The following is a 26241-nucleotide window of genomic DNA, read 5'->3' on the forward strand; positions in this document are numbered from 1 at the left end:
AATGTTGATCGATTTAATAGATAGAGCACCGAGAACTTGACTGAATGAATTATGTTAGAACTTGACTGCCCGATGAGTGAAAGAACCGTAGACTTGAGTGCTCGAGTGGTGTTAGAACAGTGAACTTGACTGTCCGAGGGATATTAGAACAGTGATTGACCCGTCTCGTACTATTTAGGAAGAAAGCTCGATGTGGGTGTATCCTTGTTGAATTAAGAACGCGGATTCGTAGTTCACACTTTTCGGTAGAAAAGTGAGGGTAACGATCCGCGATGCCCATTGGTTCTAGCCAATGTTAAGAAACAAAATACAAGGAGAAAGTCTCCTGCATATGTGGCTCCTGGGTGTCGTTGTTCCTGGAGAAAAACCAGCTATTTCGCTGGGCACATCTGCTTTCTCCGTAATCAGTAAGAGCGTGCAAGAGACCGAAGGACTGTTTAAGGGACCACCCATAAACCGAAGATGTTCAAAGGAATGCAGCTTTATAGCTAACAGATGTGGTCTATGGTGGTTCCTTGGGTCTATTGCGGGTCAGTGTGACGATGAGCAGGCCTCGGCGGCCTGACCGCGAGGGACGTCGCACGGACCATCTCGCGCGACGTAATACTGTTAGTTTTTTCACAAAACTTGATGGATTTCTCACCCACTCCTATAAAGCTTACACTTTTGGATTGGGTAGATTTGTAAAGAATACAAATAATTTACTTTATTTAATACACAATAGTTATACACATATCTTATACTCTGAAGACCTCGTAAACCTACTCGCATGCACGCTTGTTGTCAACCGACTCTTTCAAATGCTTCCAAACGACTGCTAATCGTCTTTTGTCCTAACTAAAGCCTGGACGACCTTTGACGCTTACACACACATTCATATGTACAGTGTAACTGTATTATCTTCCTAACAAGATTGTTTCTGTTTTTAACTATGTTATATTAAATATACCAATAAATTTTAACTATTAAATAACATCAAAATCAACAAACTCGTAGATATATTTTATCTCTGTAATCTTCATTTTCTCATTAGCACTTTTCCTGTACTATTCCCATAATACACCAAACTTTCGCTACATTATTTACTTTACGACATAGTACTATATGTATTCAGCTAGTGTATTCATACTAGTAAATTCCGTAATAGTAATACAAACTGAAGATTGTTTCCGAATGTAGACTGGAGCTTCCTAGCATTAGGGACTTTCTTTAAAATTTAGAGCGCTTCCTTTGAAAAGTATCGTACATGTGCACTGTTCCGAATGTTTCTAAAGATTAGATGTTTTCGTGTAGGTGTAAATGCGGATGAGATATTGAAGCCCGATCCGCTGCTAGTGCACTCCCGAGAAGAAATCGAAAGGCTGCAAAATGCAAACGCGGTCCTGCAAGATAAAGCGAGGGATCTTGAGGAAACTCTCGCCGAGCGAGATTGCTGTGACGACCCTGACGCCACGATCCACTTTTTCAGAGAGAAAATAAGATATCTTAGAGAGGGTTTCGCGCTTGAAAAGAAAGAGTACTGTTCGCTACTTTCTCCGCTTCGTAGACCTCGTTTAATCGTTTCCGCTTCCCAACAATAAATCGTTGGTAGCACAATGATATACATTATTGTTCATATGTATCTGAACATTTGGTCGATTAACTTTGCTCAAATAAATCTACGACTACAGAAACATATATAGTGTTTCTTCCAAATTTACATTCACCTGAGCAAATCACATCAACATTCTGGTTATATACTAATGTTACGATAATGAATATTTTTATTTTAAACATTAATATTCGACATATGTAATTTATAGTAAATTTTAACTAAACTGAGTCTGAAACCTTACATTCCTAAGACAAGAGTTGCTTATCAAAATGTTTTGTATTTCCAAACCTGATTAATTTTATGACTTCAATGTATCTCTTATACCAAAACTATCCATGAAACATACTTCTTCGAAAATTTTTTATGGCCTCAGTTTCAAGGTGTCAAAGAAATTTTTTTGCCCTGACAGATTGCGAGACATGATATCGGATTTGAGGTTGAAGCTGGCGCAGACCGAGGAAGACATCAGCTGCCCCGCGATATATCGCTTAAGGGCAAAGCTGCGTGATCTTATGAAAGGTGAAGCGGCTGAACAGCAGATTTCCAAAGTTGTGGAGAAATCGATCGAAACCTTGGTGGACCTTTCTAAGAGCTGCGATGATCTGCGTTTGGAGAACGAACGTCTTCTTGCTCAAGTGACAGACTTGCGCAGTGCATTGGTTGATCTCGAAGGAAAGGAAACGCCAGAAACGATATTGCAAACAGCCGAAACAACCACAGTGCCGGAGTATATTAACATTTCAGATTTATTGGATAAGCTGAACAACTGCGAGGATACCGTGGCTGATCTAAGAAAGCAGTTAGAACAGAAAGACGAGCAGATCGATGCACTGAACAAAGAACTGGAATCGATGATCAGTCAAAAAGGTTTAGAGGAACAGATAGAAGCCATGAAAGAGGAACTTAGGAGGAAAGATGACAAGGTATTACATCTCGATGGTTCTAAACTTAAAGTTAACGTCAGCTGGCGATTACAAATAAGTTTGTAAAACTTATTATATTGCGGTAAAAGTTTGTTAATACTGTAAAACCATAATACAATATATATCAAGACAATGAAACAATTTGAATTGATGCGAAAGTGACAGTGAGAATTAGATGACGAACCTTCCTCTCTATTTCATTCACACTTTGTGTTTCTTTTTCTAACGGTGTATTTCGATTTTAGAGGCAAACGAGAAAGAATTCGCTTGTAGTCGTTTAGTGTAAATGGTCATTAAACGATCTGTTCGTAAACTCATTTCTGTCAAAACAACTTTTTCGTGACGAACGCAAGCCAATGTTCGTAGAAATTAGACCGAGCATCCAGAATGTTCAATGATTAATTTCAGTTTTTAGTCTTTACTTGAACTCGTGACGATTTTTGATAAAAAAGTTTTATAATTTCTCGCGACTTATAAATCTCGTATTGATATGACACTCGTAACATTATCGTAGATAAAAAGAAAGTAAAGTAAAAACAGCATCAGTTTAAATGTTTTTAAATAGATTATATGAGTTATATATATAACTCATATGTTGGAGATGAAAGGACATCGGGGCCTTTCTTTTGGAATTTTTGGGAAGATCCCCAATACTTTAGTCTAGACTATTTATTATAGCTGTACTTAAATAATAAAACTTAGAAGTAGTTGTTATGATTCAATCCGATTATGTTTGCCCGAGATTTGTGACAGTGGGCTTGGGCTCGAGGTGACACAACTGGTCGCTGAACGTAGCCACGGTCACGGGATGAACGTTTTTACCTAACACAGAAGTGCGAATATTATGGGACATACGTTTTATTTAACAATCAAACCCCGGGCAGAAACAATGTCGCCGCTACGCGGGATTGCCTAGCAACGGCGGTTGGAATTTTATTGGTATCCCCGACCAATATACAACAAACAAACGCGATCGTAAGGAGAGGAAAGTTTCCATCATCTTTTATTCTTGCGATGTCCTTGAAGAGTTTCGCATCGTCTTTACGTGCAGTACATACCGAGCGTCACAGCAAACGTTACTTTGTGCTTCAAAAGATATTGTACCTTTAACAAAGAATTACCCCGTTGACCGTGGATTCATTATTGAACCTAAGATCATTGTCATTAACATCTCGAGTGTCTAATCACCATGGCTATTTGTCAAACTCTGTAAAAATCATATTTATACCAGTAAATATAATCTCTATTGTATAACAACGATGGCTAGTCCAAATGAAGATTCGTTACACGCCCTTAAAACTAACGATAACTCGACATATATAAATAAAATACTTTTTAATGAGATTCGAAAATATGATATTAACCGAAACCATGATACCAATGAAAAAACAATTAAAAGACTGTAGCTCTTTTTTAGATCGCAGGACTCCTGAATAACCTAAGACAATCAGAAATAGATTTGTTGGGGTTATCTTCTCTGAAATCCGAAGTGGAGAACCTGAAATCAGAGTTACATGATCTCAAATCAGAGAGAACTGAATTACTGAACGAACTAAACAAACTGCGAGAAGCACTGAAGGATAGAGACGATCAGATAATAGATTTACTGGAGCAGAAGAACAACTTGGAAAAGGAGTACAAGAATAAGACGGCAGAATTACAGTCAAAACTCGATGAGGCAAATGACGAGATCGATAATTTGAAAGCTGAGATAACCAAACTGAAGAATGAGTTGGAAGAGTGTAAGAAGATAAATGCGAAGCTGGAACAGTGCTGTCTGGACAAAAACGCACTTTCGGAAAAGTTACACGGCTTCGAAGAGGACCTTGCAGCCACGAAAGCGATAATAGCGAATCTCGAAAATGAGGTGGACACTTTAAGGCGAGACAAGGAAAATTTGTTGAACGAACTGGACGAGGCAAGGAAACAGATCGAGGCGTTCATTGGACGACTGGAGGATCAAAGGGCGGCCAGGACCGCATTGGAGAAGGAATTGGAGAGAAACCAAGATGAGATTGAATTGTTACAGAGAGAGATTTTCGATCTGAAAGATCAGATCGATGCCGAAAGAAAGGAGAACCACGAGCTTCGCGAAACGTTAGAAGCATCGGTTGACGAGAGGGAAAAGTTGAGGGCTCGGTTAGAGCAGCTGGAGAACGAGAACGATGATCTGATGGAAAGAATAAAGGAGCTAGAAAATTTGAATAACCAGCTAAGGAACGACTACGATAGCATGAAGCAGGCTTTGGACAATTTGCAAGCAGAGATCAATAAACTGGAGGATGAATTGGCCAAGGCGAAGCAAGAACGCGATACGTTGTTGAACGAGAATAACGGTATCAAAAAGCAGCTGGAACAAGCGATGGCGGAGAACGAGAGTCTGAGAGCCAAATTGGACGAAGCTGGTAAAGAACTTAATAAACTGAAAGTACAGAAGGACGAGCTACAGGAGAGCCTCGATGGGATCAATCTCGAGAACGATTCACTGAAACGAGATATGAAGGCGTTAAGGGATGACCTTGAGGATTCCAAAAGGCAAGCGGAGGAACTAAAAGCCGCTGGTGACGCGTTAAAAGCGACGGATAAGGATAAGGTACTTGAACTTGCAAAGCTGCAAGAACAAGTAGAGAACTGCAAGTTCGAAAAGAATCGCTTAACGAAGGAAAATGATGATTTGAAATCTAAAATAATAGAATTACAAGGAAAGTTGGAGGAGTTGGAAAAGTTAAAGGGAAGAAATACAGATTTACTGGCTGAAGTAGATCGTTTGAGAAAAGAATTAGAAAAAGCGTTGGAAGACATTGATCAATTGAAATCCGAAATAGGTTCCTTGAAAGATGGACTCGATAATTGTGTGGGCGAGATGCAAAAGCTGAGAATCGAAAATGGCGACCTCAAAAAACAGAACGAAACCTTGAAGTCTGAGATGCAAGCTATTACCGATCGCTTAATGAAAGACAATGACGATTTAAAAGGAAAAATCTCAGAATTGGAAGAAAAGTTAAGTGAATTGGATAAAATAAAACTAGAAAATGCTGATTTGCTTGATGAAGTAGATCGTTTGAAACAGGAACTGGCAAAAGCCTGGGAAGAAGTTGATCGATTGAAATCTGAAGTAGCATCTCTGAAAAACGCACTCGATAAGTGCGTGGACGAGATGGAAAAGCTGAGAACTGAGAGCGACCAGCTTAAATTGGAGAATCAAGCTTTCAAGTCTGATATTCACGGACTTGATGATCGCTTAACGAAGGAAATCGCCAATCTGAAAGCAATAAACGCGGAATTGGAAGAAAAATTAGTGGCATTCGATAAATTGAAATCGGAAAATGAGGATTTACTTGGTGAAGTCGATCGTTTGAGACGTGAATTGGAAAAAGCCTTAGAGGATATCGATCAATTGAAATCTGAGATAGGTTCTTTGAAAAACGGACTGGATAAATGTGTTGGTGAGTTGGATCAGCTGAGAACTGAAAACAGCGGTTTGAAGTCTGAAATTCAGGGAATGAGGGGCGAAGGGGACAGTTTGTCGGCGGAGTTAAATAATCTGAAGAATGAGAATTCTCTTTTGAAAGACGAAAGAGATCGATTGAGCAAGCAATTGAGCGACTGTAAGATGGAAAATGAAAAATTCAGAGTGGAGAAGGCTCACCTGGAAGCTGAAAATGAGAAGCTGGAAGGAGAGATAAACTCGTGCAAGGAAGAGAATGACAAATTAAAAGACGAACTTGGAAAATCACGGGAACAATTGCAGTCATCGAACGACGAATTGAATAAATTAAAGGCTAATCTCGACAGAGCTGAGGATAAAATTCGGTCTCTGGAGCCGCTGATTTCCCGTTTGCAAAGTGAAAATGATAAATTGCGGGACGATTTGACGAGTTTGAAGAACGAGGCCAACGATTTCAAAGCAAAATTGGCTAGAGAAACGGCTGACAATGAAAAGATGCAGAACGATCTGAAGATATTGGAGGATCAGGTGCACGATTTAAGTAAGAACCTGGTCAATGCTAGGGCAGAAAATGACACTTTGAAACAGGAAAATCAAGGTCTAAAAGACAAGTTATTAAATATGGATCATGATCTATCGAATTTGAAAGCGGAATGTGCGGATCTGAAACGAGAGATTGCTGATTTGAAGAAATTAATCGATGAATTAAAAGATAAAATTGCTAAACTAGAAGCAGACATAGATCATTGGAAAGTGGAGAACTGCAAACTTCAGTTGGACATTGACAAATCGAAAGCTGATCTTGAGAAAGCCTTGAAAGATTTGCTCGAATGCCAGGTAAATTGTGTTGATTTATAAGTATTAACGTTATCTTGGTATATATTTTTATTATAATATATTATTAAATTTTGGTATTAAACATTATGTTATACATACGTATATATATAATATACATAAATTTATTAAGTATTTTAGGTATTTTAGCATTAATTTTAATGTTTTAGCATAATTTTTCATTAAAAATATTTGTGTTTTTCATACGAGAAATGTCTTCTTTGTTTATTAATTGTAAATTAATTGAAAAGAAGTGAAACATCCATTAATCTACAACACTTGTATCATTTTCAATGTTCCTAAATTTGATTTTAATATCTAATAGGCTTCGAAGAAAGTACTAGAAGCAGAGATGTACCGTCTCAAGATTGAGAAAGGCGAGCTTGACAAGAAGCTTGTCGATTTAACGTCTCAACTGGAGCAACAGGAAAAAGCATTCGAAGCAGAAAAATCGGCCAGAAATAAGGGTGATTCAGAAATCGCGGCCTTGAAGGAGGAACTGGATGCCTTGAAGAAGGAACTAGGAAAATTGAGAGCTGACAACAACAGATACAGAAATGAAATAGACGACCTAGGAAGACAGCTTGCGGTAACAAAGAATGAACTGGAGAAATGCAAAGAAGAGGTTTCTGTATTAAGAGATGCCAATAACGCGCTAAAGTCTCAATTGGATCCTTTGAAAAGTTTAAAGGATGAATATAATAAGTTGAAGGCTGATTTCGATTCTCTTAAAGAGGAGAACGTAAACCTTCTGCAAGATAGGAAAAATTTCGAAGACGAGTATACTAGGCTGAAAGGAGAAGGCGATGGACAGAAAGCAGAGATCGATAGATTGAGATCAAATTTGCATGCAGAGGAGGCAGCTGCGGAAAAATTGAGGGCAGATCTTCAAAATTGCCAAACTGAGAAAGATAGACTGCAAAAGCAATTAAACGAAGTGAAAAATGAGTTAGATGAACTAACAAAGGGAAACAATCGTATAAAGAACGAGATCGATAAGCTGAAGAAGGCGCTCGCGGACGCGGAAGCACAGATAAAGTTGCTGGAAAGTGAACTATCCGATTTGTTAGCCGAGAAAAAAGAATTGGTCAACGAACTCTATCGTTTCCGCGAACAGCTAAACAATCGTACAAACGAGCTAGAAGAGCAGATGGCCGCAAAAGATGCGGCCAAGAAGGAATTGGCCGACATGAAGGATGAGCTGACCGCTCTAAAAGCGGCGTTGGATAAGGTTCGTAGCGAAAACGATAAGCTGAGGAACGAGAACGAAAAGCTGAATGTGGAATTAACCAAGTTGAACGGGCAATTAGAAACTCTGAAAGACGATAATGCGAAGCTGGAAAACGAAAACGCGAATCTGAAGAACGAAAATGTGAATCTAAAGAATGACAATGCGAAATTGGTGGCGGAGTTAACCGGAACGAAAAACAAGTTGGCAGAAGCGGAGAAACAGCTGAACGATCTAGAGAAAGAAAACGACGACTTGAATAACAAAATAGGCGATCTCGAGAATACAGTGAACGAACTCGAACCTTTGAAGAAACAATTAGAAGATGCTAAAAAAGAACTGGATAGGCTGAGGCCAGAGCTAGATAGATTGAAATCAGAGAATGCAGAACTTCAAAACAATTTAAATAACGCCATAGAGGAATCGAATAGGTTAAGAAATGATTTGGACAAATTAAAAAGCGATTGCGACAAATTGAAGTCTGAATTAGCTGACCTGAAGGAGGAGAGAGATAGTCAGAAAGAACGGAACGCAGAATTGGAGAAAGAATTAGCCAAAACAAAGAAAGAGAATGCGAATCTCAAGGGCGAGTTAGTCGATTGTCAAGCGAATAACGAAGGATTGCTTGGTGGATTGACAGATTTGAAATCGCAAAATGCAAAACTGCAGGACGATTTAAACGAGGCAAAGCAAGAAGCGAATAAATTGAAAGCCGATTTGGATAAATTGAAAAGCGATTATGGTGAATTGCGGTCGGAATTAGGTAAACTAAGGGATGAGAAGAATAGGCACAAAGAACGCGATACTGCATTAGCTACGGATCTGGATAAATTGAAGAAAGAGAATGACGAGTTAAAAGATGGAAATGAGAAACTGAAAAGCCAGTTATTCGATTGCCAAGAGGAGAGGGAAAGGTTACGCAAGGAATTGGGAAAGCTGAAAAGAGAAAATGCAAAATTGAAAGAAGGTATGACAATTATCCTTTCAATTTGTTTGGAATCCAAATTAGAAGGGCAAGTGCTTGATCTTTTGTTCAAGTCACTTTAATCAACTTTTAATGAACGGAATTTAATATTATTATTTACCTTAAACAGTATCAGGTGTAATTTTACAACGACAATCTTCTCCTCTTATTTCGACTTTAAATTACTCGTGCTCTGATATTTTTAGACTGTAAGAAGATTATAACAGAATATAATATATAAGTTATAAATATAAGCTATAAAGTTATACATTAATATTCTGTACAGAATTGAGTAAGTTAAAAGAAAATTTCTTATTTGTTGAAACTTAATATATATATTTTTTGAGAAGTATTCATGTAACTGAATATTAGAAACTATAATATTGTTTAAAAGTTAAAAATAATTTCTTATTTGGATATATACCATATTAGATTTCTTATGATGACATGAGATTGTATTAAAACTCTGTGTGTTATGTCCGGTGACTCTGCGTAACCCGGAATCCATCTCTCGGTCGAGGCAGCCACTCGCTATGTCAATATAATTAGTTGAACTGTAATAATCATAAGGAACTGTCGTAAAATTAAGCATTTCGATTTGACCGTTAAGTGGTTAAGGCCGTTAAGTGGTATAAAACACCTTCGAGTCCATTGCTCCATCAGGTAAAAGGTGGGGAAACGTGGGTTTTCCCATTTTTCCCGCGATTTCCACCCGTAAACGACCGGTGGTGGGGCGATCAACACCCAGCAAGAGTTTTCCTCTGCGACAGTGACACGACCGGCACACTTCAAAACCGATGGGCTGATGACGGAGATCCACCAGACGGCAAGGGAGTGCACACGGCAACAGGAGGTCCTGGGTTCAGACCCGACACTCGGTAGTTCTCACTACTTCATAACATAACCACTTGTGTGGGTATGCGACAGAGTTGTAAGAGCTTCAGTCTTGGAAAGTCACGGCTGGAGTTTGAAACTAAACTATCATTATTGTAATCAATTTATCAATCGTCACCGAATTTCACTGGTTCAACATCTTCAGAACAGTCAACATAACTAGACTGGTTTTACGACTACAGATTCATAAACTCTGCACTGGTTTCACTTCTTTAACTCAGTCAACATCTCTTCATTCTCTATATCTACTTTTTATCACTCATCTAATTAACACATATATGTACGCACCGAGCCTAAGCATCTTGTCTACAAGTTGTTGGGAGTTTTGGTTCGGGTCAGGGTGAGAGTGGCACGTTTTTTTTTTTATTTATTGTTTGTTAAATTTTTACAATTTGTCCAGAAGGACATTTGGTAAAATGTTATAGCTTAGAGAATAAAAGAATAAAAAAAGTAAAAAAATAAAAATAAAAAAAAATAAAAAAAATATATAAATAAAAATAAATAAATAAAGCATGTGGATGGTTACCCCCAGCGGGGTTCCATCTTCTAGGTTTCTTATTGCATCTCTATTTCGAGGTCTGCGGGATGCTTCCTCTTCAGTCTTCTTTCTATTTTGGTTTTATTTGTTGCAGCAGCCAGCTGGTTTGGGTGTGCTGCAAGTCTTTCTTTGTACTTTTTTGCGTATCTAGCGATTTCCTCTTTGACTGTTGGAATTTTTAGATCTTTTCGTAGGTCTTCATTTCTGACGTACCATGGAGCGTTAACTATTGTCCTTAAAATTTTTGCTTGCTCTATTTCTATTTTGCTTATGTGACTCATTGCTGCCGTCCCCCATAATGGGACTCCGTATGTCCAGATTGGTTTGATTACTGTTTTGTATATATTTAGTTTATTCATTGTGCTTAATTTAGATTTTCTATTGATTAACCAGTACATCTGCTTCCTTTTTGCACTTATTCTGTTTATTATTGATTTTATATGGTGCTTCCATGTAAGGCGTGTGTCTAAATTTATTCCTAGATATTTGACTTGCTTTGTTTGTGCTATGTGGGCGCCGTTCAGTTGAATATCTGGTGTTTTTCCTTTTCTAAGTGTAAATGTTATGTGGTTGCACTTGCTGGTGTTCACTTTTATTTGTTTGTTTTGCAGCCATTTTTCTATTTTTGTAATGTGTTCTTGTAGTAGTGCGGCGGCCGTTTCTAGATTTGCATGCCTCACTAGTATGGCCGTATCGTCCGCAAACGTCAGTGTTTTACTGTTGACAGTTGTTGGTATATCTGCCGTGTATAGTGTGTATAATATTGGTCCTAAGACACTTCCTTGCGGTACTCCTGCCTTGATGTCCTTAATTTCATAGTATGCATCATTTATTTTTACTACAAAGGTTCTGTTGTAAGATTTGAGTAGTTTGTAGATTTGTTCTGGAAATTGCTTTTTGATTGTTTGAAGAAGTTTTTCATGATTAACTTTGTCGAATGCTTTTTCGATATCCATAAAGAGTGCTGTGCAGTATTGTTTTGTTTCAAGCGACTGTAAGATTTCATTGACGAGTCTATGCATTTGTTCTATTGTGGAGTGTTTATTCCTGAATCCAAATTGTTGGTTCGGTATTAGTTTTTCTTTTTCTATTGTTGGTTTTAAGCGGTTATATATTATTTTCTCTAATAATTTGGAAAACGCAGGTAGTAATGACATCGGCCTGTAGGATGCAGTTAGATGTGGGTTTTTGTTTGGTTTGGGTAACATCACTATCTGTGCTATTTTCCATAGTGTAGGAAAGTACTGTATTCTTAGAATTGCGTTAAATATTATCGTTGTTAGTCTTATTGCCTTTGGGGGAAGGTTTTTTAAGATTTTCCCATTGATCAAGTCAAATCCTGGTGCTTTACTTGTCTTTGTTGCCTCAATTAAGTTTCTAACTTCTTGCGCTGTTGTGCTGAGTATGGTGCAGCGTTTATCAGTTGTGTTGCTGGCATTTTCCACTTCTTCATTTGTTTGCCATCCAGGGATGCTGTTATTAATTTCATACGGCGAAAATATATTTTGTAGGTGCTTTGAGAATTCTTCTGCCTGTTCTTCGTTGGTTCTGGCCCATGTGTTGTCCATTTTTCTGATTGCTGGGATTGTTTTTATTGTTTTCTTAATTTTGTTAGTGACTTTCCATAGGGAGTAGTCGGTATTCTCATGCGCGGATAGTGATTCGATGAATTTTGAGAATTCGTTATTATGATGTTCCTTTATTTTATTCTTTAGTTCCTTTGCAAGTTTATTTAGGTTTTTCTTGTTTTCTCGTGTTCTCTGTTTTTGCCATTTTGCTTTCGCTTTTCTTTTTTCCCTGATTTTGTCTAGGATGTCCTGCGGAATAATTTTTGATTGCCTGCTATTTGTTTCATAGGTGGTGGTTGCCCACGCTGCTTCCTGTATTATTTCTGTCAAAGTTGCTACTGCCTGCTCAATGTGTTCAGGTGTTTTCAACGGGATATTGCAGTTGATTTTGTTTTCGATCAGCTCTTTGAAAGTTTGCCAGTTGGTGGTTTTATTGCAAAGCGACTCTGACTTGTTATAAAGTAGTGGTTTGCTTGTATATTCTATTATAATTGGTGTATGGTCGGAGTTAAGCTCGAGGCTGGTTGCTATTTTTAATTTGCTTACATTTAGCCCTTTTGTTACTGCAAAATCCAACAGGTCAGGTATTTTATTGGGGTCTGTCGGCCAGTACGTTGGTTTTCCTGTAGATAGTACGTTGAGGTTGCTGCTTCTAATGTATTTTTCCAATGTTCTACCTCTCGGCGTGCTAATTCTCGAACCCCATAATGTGTGCTTTGCATTAAAGTCTCCTGCCGCTATATATTTGTCGCCTAAGGATTGGAAGTACTCTTCCCATTTTTTAAGTGTCATTTTGTGTCTCGGAGGTACATTTACTGCTGACATCTGGAAGTAATTGTCATTGGTTTGTATTGTGACAGTGGTTGCTTGTAGGTGTTCTTGATTTGTTTGACTATGTAAGTGATGCTTTTTTTTTTTTTTTTTTTTATTTGTTTTATTAAATTTTTACAATTTGTCCAGAAGGACATTTGGTAAAATGTTATAGCTTAGAGAATAAAAGAATAAAAAAAATAAAAAATAAAAATAAATAGAAATAAATAAAATATAGCATGTGGATGGTTACCCCCAGCGGGGTTCCATCTTCTAGGTTTCCTATTGCATCTCTATTTCGAGGTCTGCGGGATGCTTCCTCTTCAGTCTTCTTTCTATTTTGGTTTTATTTGTTTCAGCAGCCAGCTGGTTTGGGTGTGCTGCAAGTCTTTCTTTGTACTTTTTTGCGTATCTAGCGATTTCCTCTTTGACTGTTGGAATTTTTAGATCTTTTCGTAGGTCTTCATTTCTGACGTACCATGGAGCGTTAACTATTGTCCTTAAGATTTTTGCTTGCTCTATTTCTATTTTGCTTATGTGACTCATTGCTGCCGTCCCCCATAATGGGACTCCGTATGTCCAGATTGGTTTGATTATTGTTTTGTATATATTTAGTTTATTCATTGTGCTTAATTTAGATTTTCTATTGATTAACCAGTACATCTGCTTCCTTTTTGCACTTATTCTGTTTATTATTGATTTTATATGGTGCTTCCATGTAAGGCGTGTGTCTAAATTTATTCCCAGATATTTGACTTGCTTTGATTGTGCTATGTGGGCGCCGTTCAGTTGAATATCTGGTGTTTTTCCTTTTCTAAGTGTAAATGTTATGTGGTTGCACTTGCTCGTGTTCACTTTTATTTGTTTGTTTTGCAGCCATTTTTCTATTTTTGTAGTGTGTTCTTGTAGTAGTGCGGCGGCCGTTTCTAGATTTGCATGCCTCACTAGTATGGCCGTATCGTCCGCAAACGTCAGTGTTTTACTGTTGACAGTTGTTGGTATATCTGCCGTGTATAGTGTGTATAATATTGGTCCTAAGACACTTCCTTGCGGTACTCCTGCCTTGATGTCCTTAATTTCAGAGTATGCATCATTTATTTTTACTACAAAGGTTCTGTTGTTTAAGTAGGATTTGAGTAGTTTGTAGATTTGTTCTGGAAATTGCTTTTTGATTGTTTGAAGAAGTTTTTCATGGTTAACTTTGTCGAATGCTTTTTCGATATCCATAAAGAGTGCTGTGCAGTATTGTTTTGTTTCAAGCGACTGTAAGATTTCGTTGACGAGTCTATGCAATTGTTCTATTGTGGAGTGTTTATTCCTGAATCCAAATTGATGGTTCGGTATTAGTTTTTCTTTTTCTATTGTTGGTTTTAAGCGGTTATATATTATTTTCTCTAGTAATTTGGAAAACGCAGGTAGTAATGATATCGGCCTGTAGGATGCAGTTAAATGTGGGTTTTTGTTTGGTTTGGGTAACATCACTATCTGTGCTATTTTCCATAGTGTAGGAAAGTACTGTATTCTTAGAATTGCGTTAAATATTATCGTTGTTAGTCTTATTGCCTTTGGGGGAAGGTTTTTTAAGATTTTCCCATTAATCAAGTCAAATCCTGGTGCTTTACTTGTCTTTGTTGCCTCAATTAAGTTTGTAACTTCTTGCGCTGTTGTGCTGAGTATGGTGCAGCGTTTATCAGTTGTGTTGCTGGCATTTTCCACTTCTTCATTTGTTTGCCATCCAGGGATGCTGTTATCAATTTCATACGGCGAAAATATATTTTGTAGGTGCTTTGAGAATTCTTCTGCCTGTTCTTCGTTGGTTCTGGCCCATGTGTTGTCCATTTTTCTGATTGCTGGGATTGTTTTTACTGTTTTCTTAATTTTGTTAGTGACTTTCCATAGGGAGTAGTCGGTATTCTCATGCGCGGATAGTGATTCGATGAATTTTGAGAATTCGTTATTATGATGTTCCCTTATTTTATTCTTTAGTTCCTTTGCAAGTTTATTTAGGTTTTTCTTGTTTTCTCGTGTTCTCTGTTTTTGCCATTTTGCTTTCGCTTTTCTTTTTTCCCTGATTTTGTCTAGGATGTCCTGCGGAATAATTTTTGATTGCCTGCTATTTGTTTCATAGGTGGTGGTTGCCCACGCTGCTTCCTGTATTATTTCTGTCAAAGTTGCTACTGCCTGCTCAATGTGTTCAGGTGTTTTCAACGGGATATTGCAGTTGATTTTGTTTTCGATCAGTTCTTTGAAAGTTTGCCAGTTGGTGGTTTTATTGCAAAGCGACTCTGACTTGTTATAAAGTAGTGGTTTGCTTGTATATTCTATTATAATTGGTGTATGGTCGGAGTTAAGCTCGAGGCTGGTTGTTATTTTTAATTTGCTTACATTTAGCCCTTTTGTTACTGCAAAATCCAACAGGTCAGGTATTTTATTGGGGTCTGTCGGCCAGTACGTTGGTTTTCCTGTAGATAGTACGTTGAGGTTGCTGCTTCTAATGTATTTTTCCAATGTTCTACCTCTCGGTGTGCTAATTCTCGAACCCCATAATGTGTGCTTTGCATTAAAGTCTCCTGCCGCTATATATTTGTCGCCTAAGGATTGGAAGTACTCTTCCCATTTTTTAAGTGTCATTTTGTGTCTCGGAGGTGCATATACTGCTGACATCTGGAAGTAATTGTCATTGGTTTGTATTGTGACAGTGGTTGCTTGTAGGTGTTCTTGATTTGTTTGACTATGTAAGTGATGCTTGATGTCATTTTTTATTATTACTGCAGTTCCTCCATGTGCTTTACCTGAGGGATGTTTGGTATCGTATATGGTGTAGTACGGTATTTTCATGTAGTTTTTTAGGGTGAAATGTGTTTCTGAGACAAGTAGTATATCAATATTATTTTTATACAAAAATATTTTAGTTTCGTGGGCTCGCTGTTGCAAGCCATTGGAGTTCCAGACTGCTATTTTCAAAATGTCCATCTCTATTTTTTACTTAGCAAGTTAGTGAGTAGTTGTAACATGATTGTTGTTTGTTGTGCTTGTTGTCTTAGTATTGTGTTTAGATCACTTACCATTTTTCCTAACATTTCCATACCTTTAATGGATTGTTTGAGCATTTCTTTGATGTCTGTAACGTCTTCGATGTTATTGTTTTCATTCTGATTGATTGCAAGCGTTGGTTTGCTAATGTTTTTAGTTACTTGTGCGTAGCTTCGTTTACCTTGGGGATCTATGTTTCTGCTTATAGCGTTTAGTTCGTGTTGTGCTTTCAATGTTGTTTCGTTATCCGTTATACTTTGTTGTGGTTGATGGTCATTGTGTGATCTGTTGCGAAGTGGAGGAAACAGTTTACGTTGTATTTGTTTCCTTATTTCACATCCTTTGTAGCTGGCTGGGTGGTTTCCGTTACAATTATAGCATTTAACTTCTTCTATTTTTCCTGTGTATGGGCAGTGTATTGTTAGGTGATTTTTTGCACATTTAACACATGCCGGGCTTCTGTTGCAATAATTTTTTGTGTCCGTATTAGTGACACCGCATGCATTGTGGTATATCTTTTTTGTAGCGTGGTGGTTCCACTGTTACAATTGTATTTAGTATTTTTTTGATTTCATAAATTTCCTTGTTATTGGTTCTGGGTTCCAGTTCTATTAAGAATAGTGGCAATGGTTGCTTCGTATCGTATCTTGTCATATTGTTTATTGCTCTTGTTTCATGGCCAATTTTTCCTAATTCTTCACTTAATTTTTTTGTGTTAGTTTTTGGATGTAAACCTCTTATAACTATTTTATAGCTCCTTTCTGTTTTGAGTTGGTACGTGTGGTATATAGCATTTTTTCCCTTTAGTTCATTTATCACTTTCCTATAAACTTCTGGGGTGTTTGTTTGAATTTTTACTTGTTCTAATTTTGTTTGTTTTATTGTGTAGTTATCCTTCCCGACTACATTGTTTAGTAGATCAATAAGCGGGTCTATTATTTGGGCCTCAACAAATATTGGTGGTGGTTTTGATATGTAAGGTGTTTTAGTTGTGGTTTTGCTTGTCGGGTCATTGTCTATTTCTTCCGTTAGTGAGCTGAAGGAGTTTCTTAAAGGTAATTCTTGCAGCCATCGCTGCTTTCCTGTATCTGGGTTTCCTGCAGCATTTGTGCCTGGAATTATTTTACGTTTTTTGCTAGTCTTTGCTAGCTTCCAGTTTTCGTCCTGGTAACTTATTTTGTTGTCGTGTCTGCACTCCTCCTGTCTCCGCTGCTCTTCCATTTCTTCTATTTCCATATCATTTTGGTTGTTATTATTTTGCTGTTGTTGCTGTAAGCCTGGTAAATCTGACGACCCTTTTATGTAATATTTTTCTCCATTGGTTGCAATCTTGATCGTTGATATCTGTTGTTGCATTGTTTGTCACTATCACTATTCGTAGCACTTCTCTGAATCACTTGACTGGAGCACACGTTTGCTTACACACATCTGTTCGCCTCGGTTGCCCGAGCGAGACTGAGAGTGGCACGTGGACGGAGAGATCTGTGGAAAAAGTGAAGTGTGAAGAGAAAAAGGGAAAAGGAAGAATAAAGAAGCATAAAGAAGCACGAAGAAGGGTGAATAGAAAGTGAGCACACGAGGAGAAGGAAAAGAAAAGAGAAAAAGAAGTTAAGAACGAGAGTGAGTTACAAATAAGAAAAACTAGAAAAGAAGAGGTTAGGAGGCCAGAAACACGGCAAAAGAAAGTAAGGTAGGGAAACGTCAGGTGGCGACAAACAGGGGAAGAGCAAAGAACACTGGTAAGGCAGTAAATAAGGCAGACTTCAATATTAAACTGGACAGATACAGTTCAACAGAAATAGAGACACCAGCCAGAGAGAAAGGAATGGAGGCAATGATGGAAAAAATAGAGAAAATGGAAAGAGGATTCGAGGCAATGATCAAGGAAATAAAGGATATATTCGAAAAGCAAGTGGTGGAGCTGAAGAGGGAAATGAAAGAGGAAAGGGAAAGAAGGGAAAGAGAGAGAAAGAGAGAGACAGAGAGAAAGGAGAATGGGAAAAGGGAAAGAAAGAATTATTGGGTAAAATCAGAAAAATTGAGGAGGAGCAGGGCTGGACAGAGAGAGAGAGAGAGAGAGAGAGAGAGAGAGAGAGAGAGAAGAAACATAGTAATCAAAGGAGTGGACTGGAACGAAGAAAGCATTGAAGAGACAGTAAAGGAGTTCATAAACGAAAAAATGAGGATAGGGGCAGAAGTAGAAAAAGCACATACGATAAAGGTGGGGGGCAAGAACGCAATAATAGTGATGACAATAAAATCGATGGAGGAAAAAAGAAGGATAATGAAGGAGAAAAGCAAATTGGAAAAGGGAGTACAACATAGACGATGATCTGACAAGAAAAGAAAGGGAAACACAGCAACACATAAGAAGGGTAGCTAGAGAAAGAAAGGAAAAGGCCGAATATGTAAAGATTGGATACAAAAAACTAAAAATAGAAAACAAATGGTATAGGTGGAACGAAAACGAAGAGAGACTGGAGGAAGAAAGAAAGAGAGGGGAAGAAAAATGAAAAAAGGGGAAAAAGGGGGGACTACAAAGGGGATGAAAATGTGCTTCTGGAATATAGCAGGGCTAACAAGTAAGGACAAGGAGGTGTGAGATTATCTGGACATTCGACGTGATCGGACTCACGGGAACATGGATAGAGGAAGGCAAATAAGAAAAGTTAAAATGTAAACTACCCAAAAAGTTCCACTGGAAATGCAGGGCAGCAATGAGAGTAGGAAAAACAGAAAAACAAAGGGGGGAATAATAACGGGTATAAATAAAGAACTAAAAGAAATAGAATATAAAGAAATAAGTGATAATATAGTTGAAAGAAAAATAATATACAATGATAAGACGTATAGGATAATGGTAGTTTATAATAAAGATATAAAAGAGACATGGAAAAAAATAGAGGAAGGAGTAGATGAAAGAAAAGAGGAAGTGGCGATCATCGGCGGAGACTGGAATGCAAGAACGGGAGAAGAGAGACGGCCGATAAACGAGAACCTAGGGAAAGAAAAAACAGACGATCAAAAGACAAGAAAATAAACATGGAAGGAAGAACACTGCTAAAGCATCTGGAAGAGAGAGGTTGGACGATAGTCAGTGGCAGAGATAAAGAAGGAGAGGAGTGGACCTATATAGGGAAGAGAGAAAACTCAGATTATGTGATTGGCAATCAAGAGACGACAGAAGAAATAATTAACATAAAAGTAAAGAAAAGAACAGAGTCAGACCACATGTCGTTAGAAATAGAAATAGCGTGGGGGGGGGGCGGAATTACAAAAAAAAAAAAAATAAAGAAAAGAAGGAAAAAGAGAAGGAGAAAAGGGAATGGACAAACGAAAGTGTGGAAAAATACTTGGAGGAATGTAAAGACTAGACCTGTAATGGAAGAACAGTAGAGGAAATGTGGACAGAAATCAAAAAGAAGATAAACGAAGCAATGCCAAAGAAGAAAGCGAAGATAAGGAGATGGGGCATGGGAGAGAAAGCGTGGTATGACAAGGAGTGGAAAGAGAGGAAAAGAGGGATGAGAAGGAAGGTGACAAAGTTTATGAAAGGAAAATGCAGTAGAGAAGCTCTTATAGAGGAAAAAAGTCATTCAGACAATGGTGCAAACAAAGAAAGGAAAAACACAAAGAAGAAGAAATGGAGAAAATCAAGAAGATCAAAACAGAGCAAGAAGCATGGAAATGCATAAATAAATATAGAAGAAGAAGAGAGGGTATAGATGAAGAAATAAGCGAAGAAGAGTGGAACAAGCACTTCATGGAAATTTTAGAAGGAACAGAACTCAAAGAGGGCAGAAAAACGGAGGAGCATCGAGCAGAAGAGAAAATAATGGAGGGGAGAGAAGATAATATAGAGAAGGAAGAGGTGATCTACCAACTAAGAAACTTGACGGAGAAGAAAGCAACGGGGGAAGACGGGTTAGAAAATGAAGTATGAAAGTATGCACCGAAGGAAGCGGGGGAAGCGCTATGGGATTTGTTAAGGAAAATATGGAATGGGGAGGGGATACCAGAAGACTGGAAAAAAGGAGTAATATTCCCGATATACAAGAAGGGGGACAAGAGAGTAGCGGAAAGTTACAGAGGAATAACATTAATGGACACAGCATATGAGATCTACGCAGGGATACTGGACGAACGGCTGAAGGCAGAAATAGAAACCAAACTGGAAGAAAGTCAATTCGGATTTAGAAAAGGAAGAGGAGGGAACAATGCAATATTCGTGATAAACCACATAATAGATAAACAGCTGAGTAGAGAAAAAGGGAAACTATATGCCTGCTTCGCGGATTTAAAAGCGGCGTTCGACAGGTTAAACAGTGAGAAATTGGAGAAGAAAATGAGAAAAATGGGAATTAACGAGAAACTAATTCGAAGGATAAAAGAGCTGTACGCCGAAACAAAGAATGTGGTGAGAATCAAGAATAAAAACACAGAAGAATTTTGGACAGTGAGGGGAGTCAGACAAGGATGCCCGTTGAGCCCGACGTTATTCAACATTTACGTGGCGGGGTTAGAAGAAGAATTAAGGAAAGGACAAGTCGGGGGCACAGTGGTAGTAGAAAGGAAGGTATGGTCACTGACATATGCAGACGATATTGTGCTAATGGCTGATAAAGAAGAGGAACTAAAACAGATGCTAAAAAGATTTGAAAAATTTTTAAAGGAAACCGAATTGGAACTGAGCACGGAAAAGACCAAAATGGTAGTGTTCGAAAAAAGAAAGAACAAGAAGAGACAAAGAAAATGGAAATGGGGAGAGCGAGATTAGAAGAAGTGGAAGAGATAAGATACCTAGAGTACATATTAGAGAAAAACGGCAGTGATGAGAAACATATACAAGACAGGAAAAAGAGAACAGTAATAGCAATGAATAAAACATGGAGCGTGGGAGAAAAAATTTTCAAACAGGACTACAAAAGGAGAATAAAGATGTTGGGAGCACTGGTAGAGAGCGTGGCACTGTTTGGAGCAGAAATATAGGGCTGAAACATAGAAGAAAGGATGGATAAAATACAAAGGAGATATGTAAAATGGATCCTAGGTTTAGACATGACAACACCGAACTACATATTGGCAGAGGAATGCAAATTGATAGAAATAAAAGAAAAAGCACTAAGAAGAGCAGCAAGGTATGAAGGAAAAGCCATAGGATCAAAAAAAGAAGTAAAGGAGTGTATAAAGGAAAGAGAGAGAAACTGGGGAAATGGCCAAGAAGGGAAAAGAGCAAGAAAGAGAAAGAAGGAACTAGAAGAAGTGAGAAATGGAGGGATACAAAGGGAAGCAAGAGAAGAACAAGGAAGGACGGCAGTAGACCAAATTATAGAAGAAAGGAGAAAGAGAAAAGCAGAAGAGGGGGGAAAAGGATAAGGGAGACAAAATATAATAAACATTATAGGAAAATTACCAAAGAAGAGTTACCAAAATACTTATAAGGGAGGATGAAGTGGAAGGACAGATAAATACTAACAAGATTCAGATGTGAAAACGAGACCAAAGCAAGGGAATACTGGAAAGAAGAGGGAGAAAAAAGATGCAGACTATGTGAAAGGAAAGAAGAAGACCTGAGGCACGTAATAGAAGAATGCGAAATAACGGGAGGGACAAAGGAAACAGAGAAAGTTTTGAACGAGACGGGAGGAGGAATAAGGTATCTGAAAACAATAATGGAGAAGAGAAGGCAATACAAAACGGGGAGGAACGACAATAAGGGAGCACAGCAAGCAATAGTCTTAGAAATAGATTACACAGCGGAGTGCAATATAATAGAGTAGATAAGAGGGGAGATAGATACGTAAGAAAAGAGTTTAGAGTTTAGTTAGATAGATATAAGCGAGGAGACAATAAGGTGATAACGCCATAAGAAGGAGAAAATGTAAAAAAGTAATTAGGCAAAAAAAGATGTAAAACCGAAGACTCGTCCAAAGCCGAAAGGCACAGATTAGGTAATAATAAATAAATAAATAAAAATACAAGTTGTTGGAATAAGGAGTAAACCTGTCACCTCAGCGTTATAATCAAATTCAACCACCTCTATTATCCTAATCAAAATAGGGGATCGATCATTTTCGTGGCGTCGATTGTATAATCGTAACGGGAATTTACGACTCCCGTTTGACGCGCTTCCTCGAGATTGCGTCTCTCCGCGAACGGTCGAACATATGTATATTTACATATTTCCTTTTTACGAAAGGATATATATATATATATAATATTTTTAATGAAATGAATTTTATGTAGTGAAAAAGGTGGAGCCCAAGGAAACGGAGATGGACGAAGATATTTTGGATGACTGCGGTGATTTCATAAAGGCGAATGAATTGCTGGGGACGAAATTCAAAAAACAGAATGAAGGTAAAAATTACATTAACTGTTCTACAAATAAAGAACGCGAAAGTTCCGAAGATTGATTTTTATCGTTTTATTGCTTGTTACAACCGCAAATGATTAAGGCAACTGTTATTAACGAATGCTACTGAATACGACTATTTAGAATTTTTATTTGATGCAATTCCTGATCTTAATCTAAATGAGCTTATGATCTTAAAAATTTTGCCGATTCTACAATTATTTACAAAGATCTCATTGTCAGTAGCTTACATAAATGTGTGACTATATAATTGAAATAGATCGTATTCGTATTAATACTTCTCACTGACGTATCGTAAATTGAATCGAATTAAATTTATTTAATTTTATTGTAAATATTTATAAATTCCTAATGTTTATATATTATTATATATATTACAAATATTTTTCCTCCTTCCTTGATAAAGATGAAAGTGCATGAATAGTTCAAAGTTCAAGAATTTTCGTTTTCATGCTTGCTTTAAAATGGAAAATAAAAGTCCATCGAGGCCTTTAAAAATAAAAGTACATCTAATATTTTACATTATGATGTATATTACTAAATACGACGCAATATTATACTAATTAAATCGATAGAAGAGGGAAATAATTATTATAGCTGAACAAAAAGTTACGAATTTTTAAAAGGAATAAAAAAAAAGTTTCTTAAATAAAAATATGTTAAATGAAAGAAAGGTATATCGAATTGTTTCCAAATTCAGAGTTTTAGAGTTTCTATAATTTTAACGGTTTACATTTGATAGTATTAGTTATAACCTATTAGATCCTTAGTTAGTAAAGTATATTTTATTCCTAATTTATACCTTAAATTACAAAATGTAAAATATACATTTCGTAACATTTAAAATAGGTGTGCTGCGCATTCGGAATTATATTAGATATTTGGAAGGTAAAGCTATAGAACCGAAAATGGCGGACAGGCCCGAAGAAGAACTGGAAATTGATCCAGTATTAAGGAAAGACATTGCAGACTTGTTGAAGAAATCTCACGATTTATCTAATGATATCTATCAAACGGAACAGGAAATAAAAAATCTTGGAGTATGTATAACATATGCGATAGATAGGTATATTAAACAAGCTTTATATTTTAAATATTTTAAGTCCTTTATTTCAAAAGACTAATATGTAACATATTTAACAAGGCAATTGATTTATTGATAATGTATCAAGTGTTTCTGTGTTTTTGAATAATTTTCTACTAAAGCAGTTTTCGAAATTTTTTCCGTTTTAAACTATTTTGACAACTAAAAAGGTAAGAACATAAATTAAATTTATGTTATAATTTAATGTTTTTAAGGATAAAAAACTGTGACTATTGATAAATGATAAACGACTTTACATTTCTTCCATTATAATTAGGTATATTCGTTTTATTGAAATAGTCTCCATAATTTCTATTAAAATAAAAGTCAATACATTGTTTTGGGTTTTTTCGTAATAGTTAAAAATGTATAAAAGCATAAATATTTATAGTATATTTAAATATTTAAATAAAATATGATTCTTAATAATAAAAATACTTAATAACAGTATTTATTAACAATTAGATGTAGCTTTACGGAAAAACTCAAATTTATATGTATATGTATTAATACGATCATTTATTATTTTAATATAATGCACAGGCTAAATCTGGCGAGGGCATTTTCGATCCTGACAGCTGGCTAAACGTAAGTCCGAAGACAAGATCCGTTAGATATACTAGCAGAATTTACATACTATTGGAATTTTATTTTTGTATATTTCTAATGGCCGAATGATTTTATATTAATCGGGACTTGGCATTAGCTACAATTTTTATGCAAAAAAGATTTCCCTAATGAAAGGTGAAAGATTTATAGATAGATCATTCAAATCTTTGACAAAAAAGCTCCCATTTAAAAATGTAAGAATGAAAAAATGTATTGCCATAAGCTTTCGCGTGAAATGGTTCTAAATTCGAATCTTCAACAAACGTAATAAATTATAACATAAACGTTAATAATTCACACGTAATTCCTCATAAGAGAAATTTGAATTTTTTGTTTCTTATTTTACCTCCAAATTTATTGGTATTGATTATATCTTTCATATCATCAGTTATTAAGAATCAATGCTGTAGCATTATCAAGAATTTTATAATGAAAAATAATTTAAAAAGTGCTTTATTCGTATATGGAAACATTTAACATATAGACAGGTACAAATATTTTTTGACATATTATACGAATATTGGTGCGTTATTGAATTATATAATATCGATGTATTGTTACCGACGTTGATTATCGCATATGAATCACAATGATATGGATTAGTGATGTTACTTACTAAGTGAATAAACCTGATAGATCTAATAAATCATTCCGTACTCCAGAAATTAATAAATGTCCAACATCCTCCGTTCTATTAAATTGAATGTCCTAAATGTATCTTCAAATTGAAGTAAAAATTTAAATAATATAACTTTAAACAAATTACATTCATAATTTTGTTCATCTATCAAAAAATGGAATATTTCTAACTTAATTGTTAGCTTTATCAATTGAATCTATTCTCTGTGATGAAAATCTTTTAGTTATGTCCATAAAAATACGACATTACGTAAATATTTTCCAATCTTTTCCTTTATTCTTTTTCTTTGCAGTCGTTGACGTTGACACAGTTAGCTGAGCTTCACGATAAGATTTGCCAGTTGACATTGGACATGGTGCACCAGGATAGCAGAGCAGTGCCGTGCGATGGTTATGAACCAGCGACTCCGTCAAAGGCGGATTATAATATTTTGAACCAGCGTATAGCTGCTTTGCAGAAACAGATAGCGGAGAAGCAAATGGAGGCAGGCTGGAAGCTCCAGGAACTGAGGAGGGCTCTTCAAAACGAGCAGGCTAACCTAATTCGAATCTCCGATCAGATGAACTTTGAGAGAAAACGCAATTTGAACCTTCAGCATATCATGGATGATTCACCGTAATCCGGTTTTTCTTTAATCTCGTTCATCGTTCGACGATCGTTTTCTCCAACACATTTCACGGATGAGAAGAATCATATTTCCTTGGTTCTTGAAGCTAATGAATTTAACGAATGCATAGTGAACTATAAGATCAGCAGACTGTATAAGAAAACATAGGTCCTGAAATTGTGTTATCGATGATACATCTGTTTCTTATTCAGTGATCACCGATGTAAGTATATGTAAATAAAAAGTATGTCGTTACAAAATTAATATTCGAATTTTCTTGTGTGATTTGTTGTTTTCACGTTAGTTCCGCATCTCTAAATGTTCAATACGTTAAAAATGAAAATTGCTCGACGAAATAGAAAGAGGGCCTTGATATTGATAAGAATGCGAACAATGTATTGTAATTCACTCATAATTCTGACACTTGAATGCAATTTTAAATTAAAAAAAAAGTTGCTTTGTGATTACATTTCAGGTAAGCATAATCCAAAATATCAGTAATTAAAAAAACAAAATTGAGTTACATGTGAGAACAGAACAGAGGGTACCCTTGCTTGTGTGACAACGACCATACCCAAATCCACGTCATTCCATACTACCTGACAGTGAACCGTTAGGCTTTGACGTGACCTTTGCACAACATTGCATTTTCCCCATTACGTGGGGCAATCAGGATCCTCTCCTTGCCCCTTAACATATAAAAACCTAGGTACCTAACATATAAATTCTTAGAAACGCAACATATAAAAACTGCAAGCATTCGACCACAAAACTAGTCTTGTATACAGTCTTGGCCGCGATTTGAATATCTATTTTGACTTTGCTACTTCATTGTAATATTATACTTAATCATTTTATGAATAAAAACCTACAAAAATATAAAAGCACAGTCAAGTTAAGCTATTGCTCAGCTCTTCCTCTTTGTCACGAATTTTACGTGACACTTGCCTCGGAACTTTTGGAGCATAGAGCACACGAAATCATCGGGTGAAAACGCAACGCTCTATTTTATTTTTTTAGTGGGGTCAGTGGGATCTTTTTTTTATGAGAGTTTTACTCCCTAACCCCAACCAAGCCAGCTGGTTTGGGTG

General features: G+C 36.7%; 1 protein-coding gene across 1 annotated transcript; it reads left to right on the top strand.

Annotated features, from left to right (window-relative positions):
* Positions 1-2013: 2013 nt before the first annotated feature.
* On the top strand, positions 2014-25465 carry LOC139992575 (uncharacterized). Its single transcript, XM_072013526.1, has 7 exons — positions 2014-2517; positions 3935-6802; positions 7125-8994; positions 22081-22194; positions 23060-23250; positions 23838-23882; positions 24836-25465. Exons 1-7 carry the CDS (start codon positions 2014-2016, stop codon positions 25160-25162), a joined length of 5919 nt encoding a protein of 1972 aa, XP_071869627.1. The 3' UTR covers positions 25163-25465.
* Positions 25466-26241: the final 776 nt, after the last annotated feature.

The sequence above is a fragment of the Bombus fervidus genome, chromosome 11 (assembly GCF_041682495.2).
Source record: "Bombus fervidus isolate BK054 chromosome 11, iyBomFerv1, whole genome shotgun sequence".
NCBI classification, from domain to species: Eukaryota; Metazoa; Arthropoda; class Insecta; order Hymenoptera; family Apidae; genus Bombus; species Bombus fervidus.

Bases quoted from the DNA above. Each gene is read 5' to 3' on its own strand.
- LOC139992575 (XM_072013526.1), top strand. From the start codon at position 2,014: ATGATATCGGATTTGAGGTTGAAGCTGGCGCAGACCGAGGAAGACATC. The intron at 22,195-23,059 runs GTAAAAATTACA...CATTTAAAATAG, and splicing joins ATTCAAAAAACAGAATGAAG to GTGTGCTGCGCATTCGGAAT. The intron at 23,251-23,837 runs GTATGTATAACA...TATAATGCACAG, and splicing joins AGGAAATAAAAAATCTTGGA to GCTAAATCTGGCGAGGGCAT.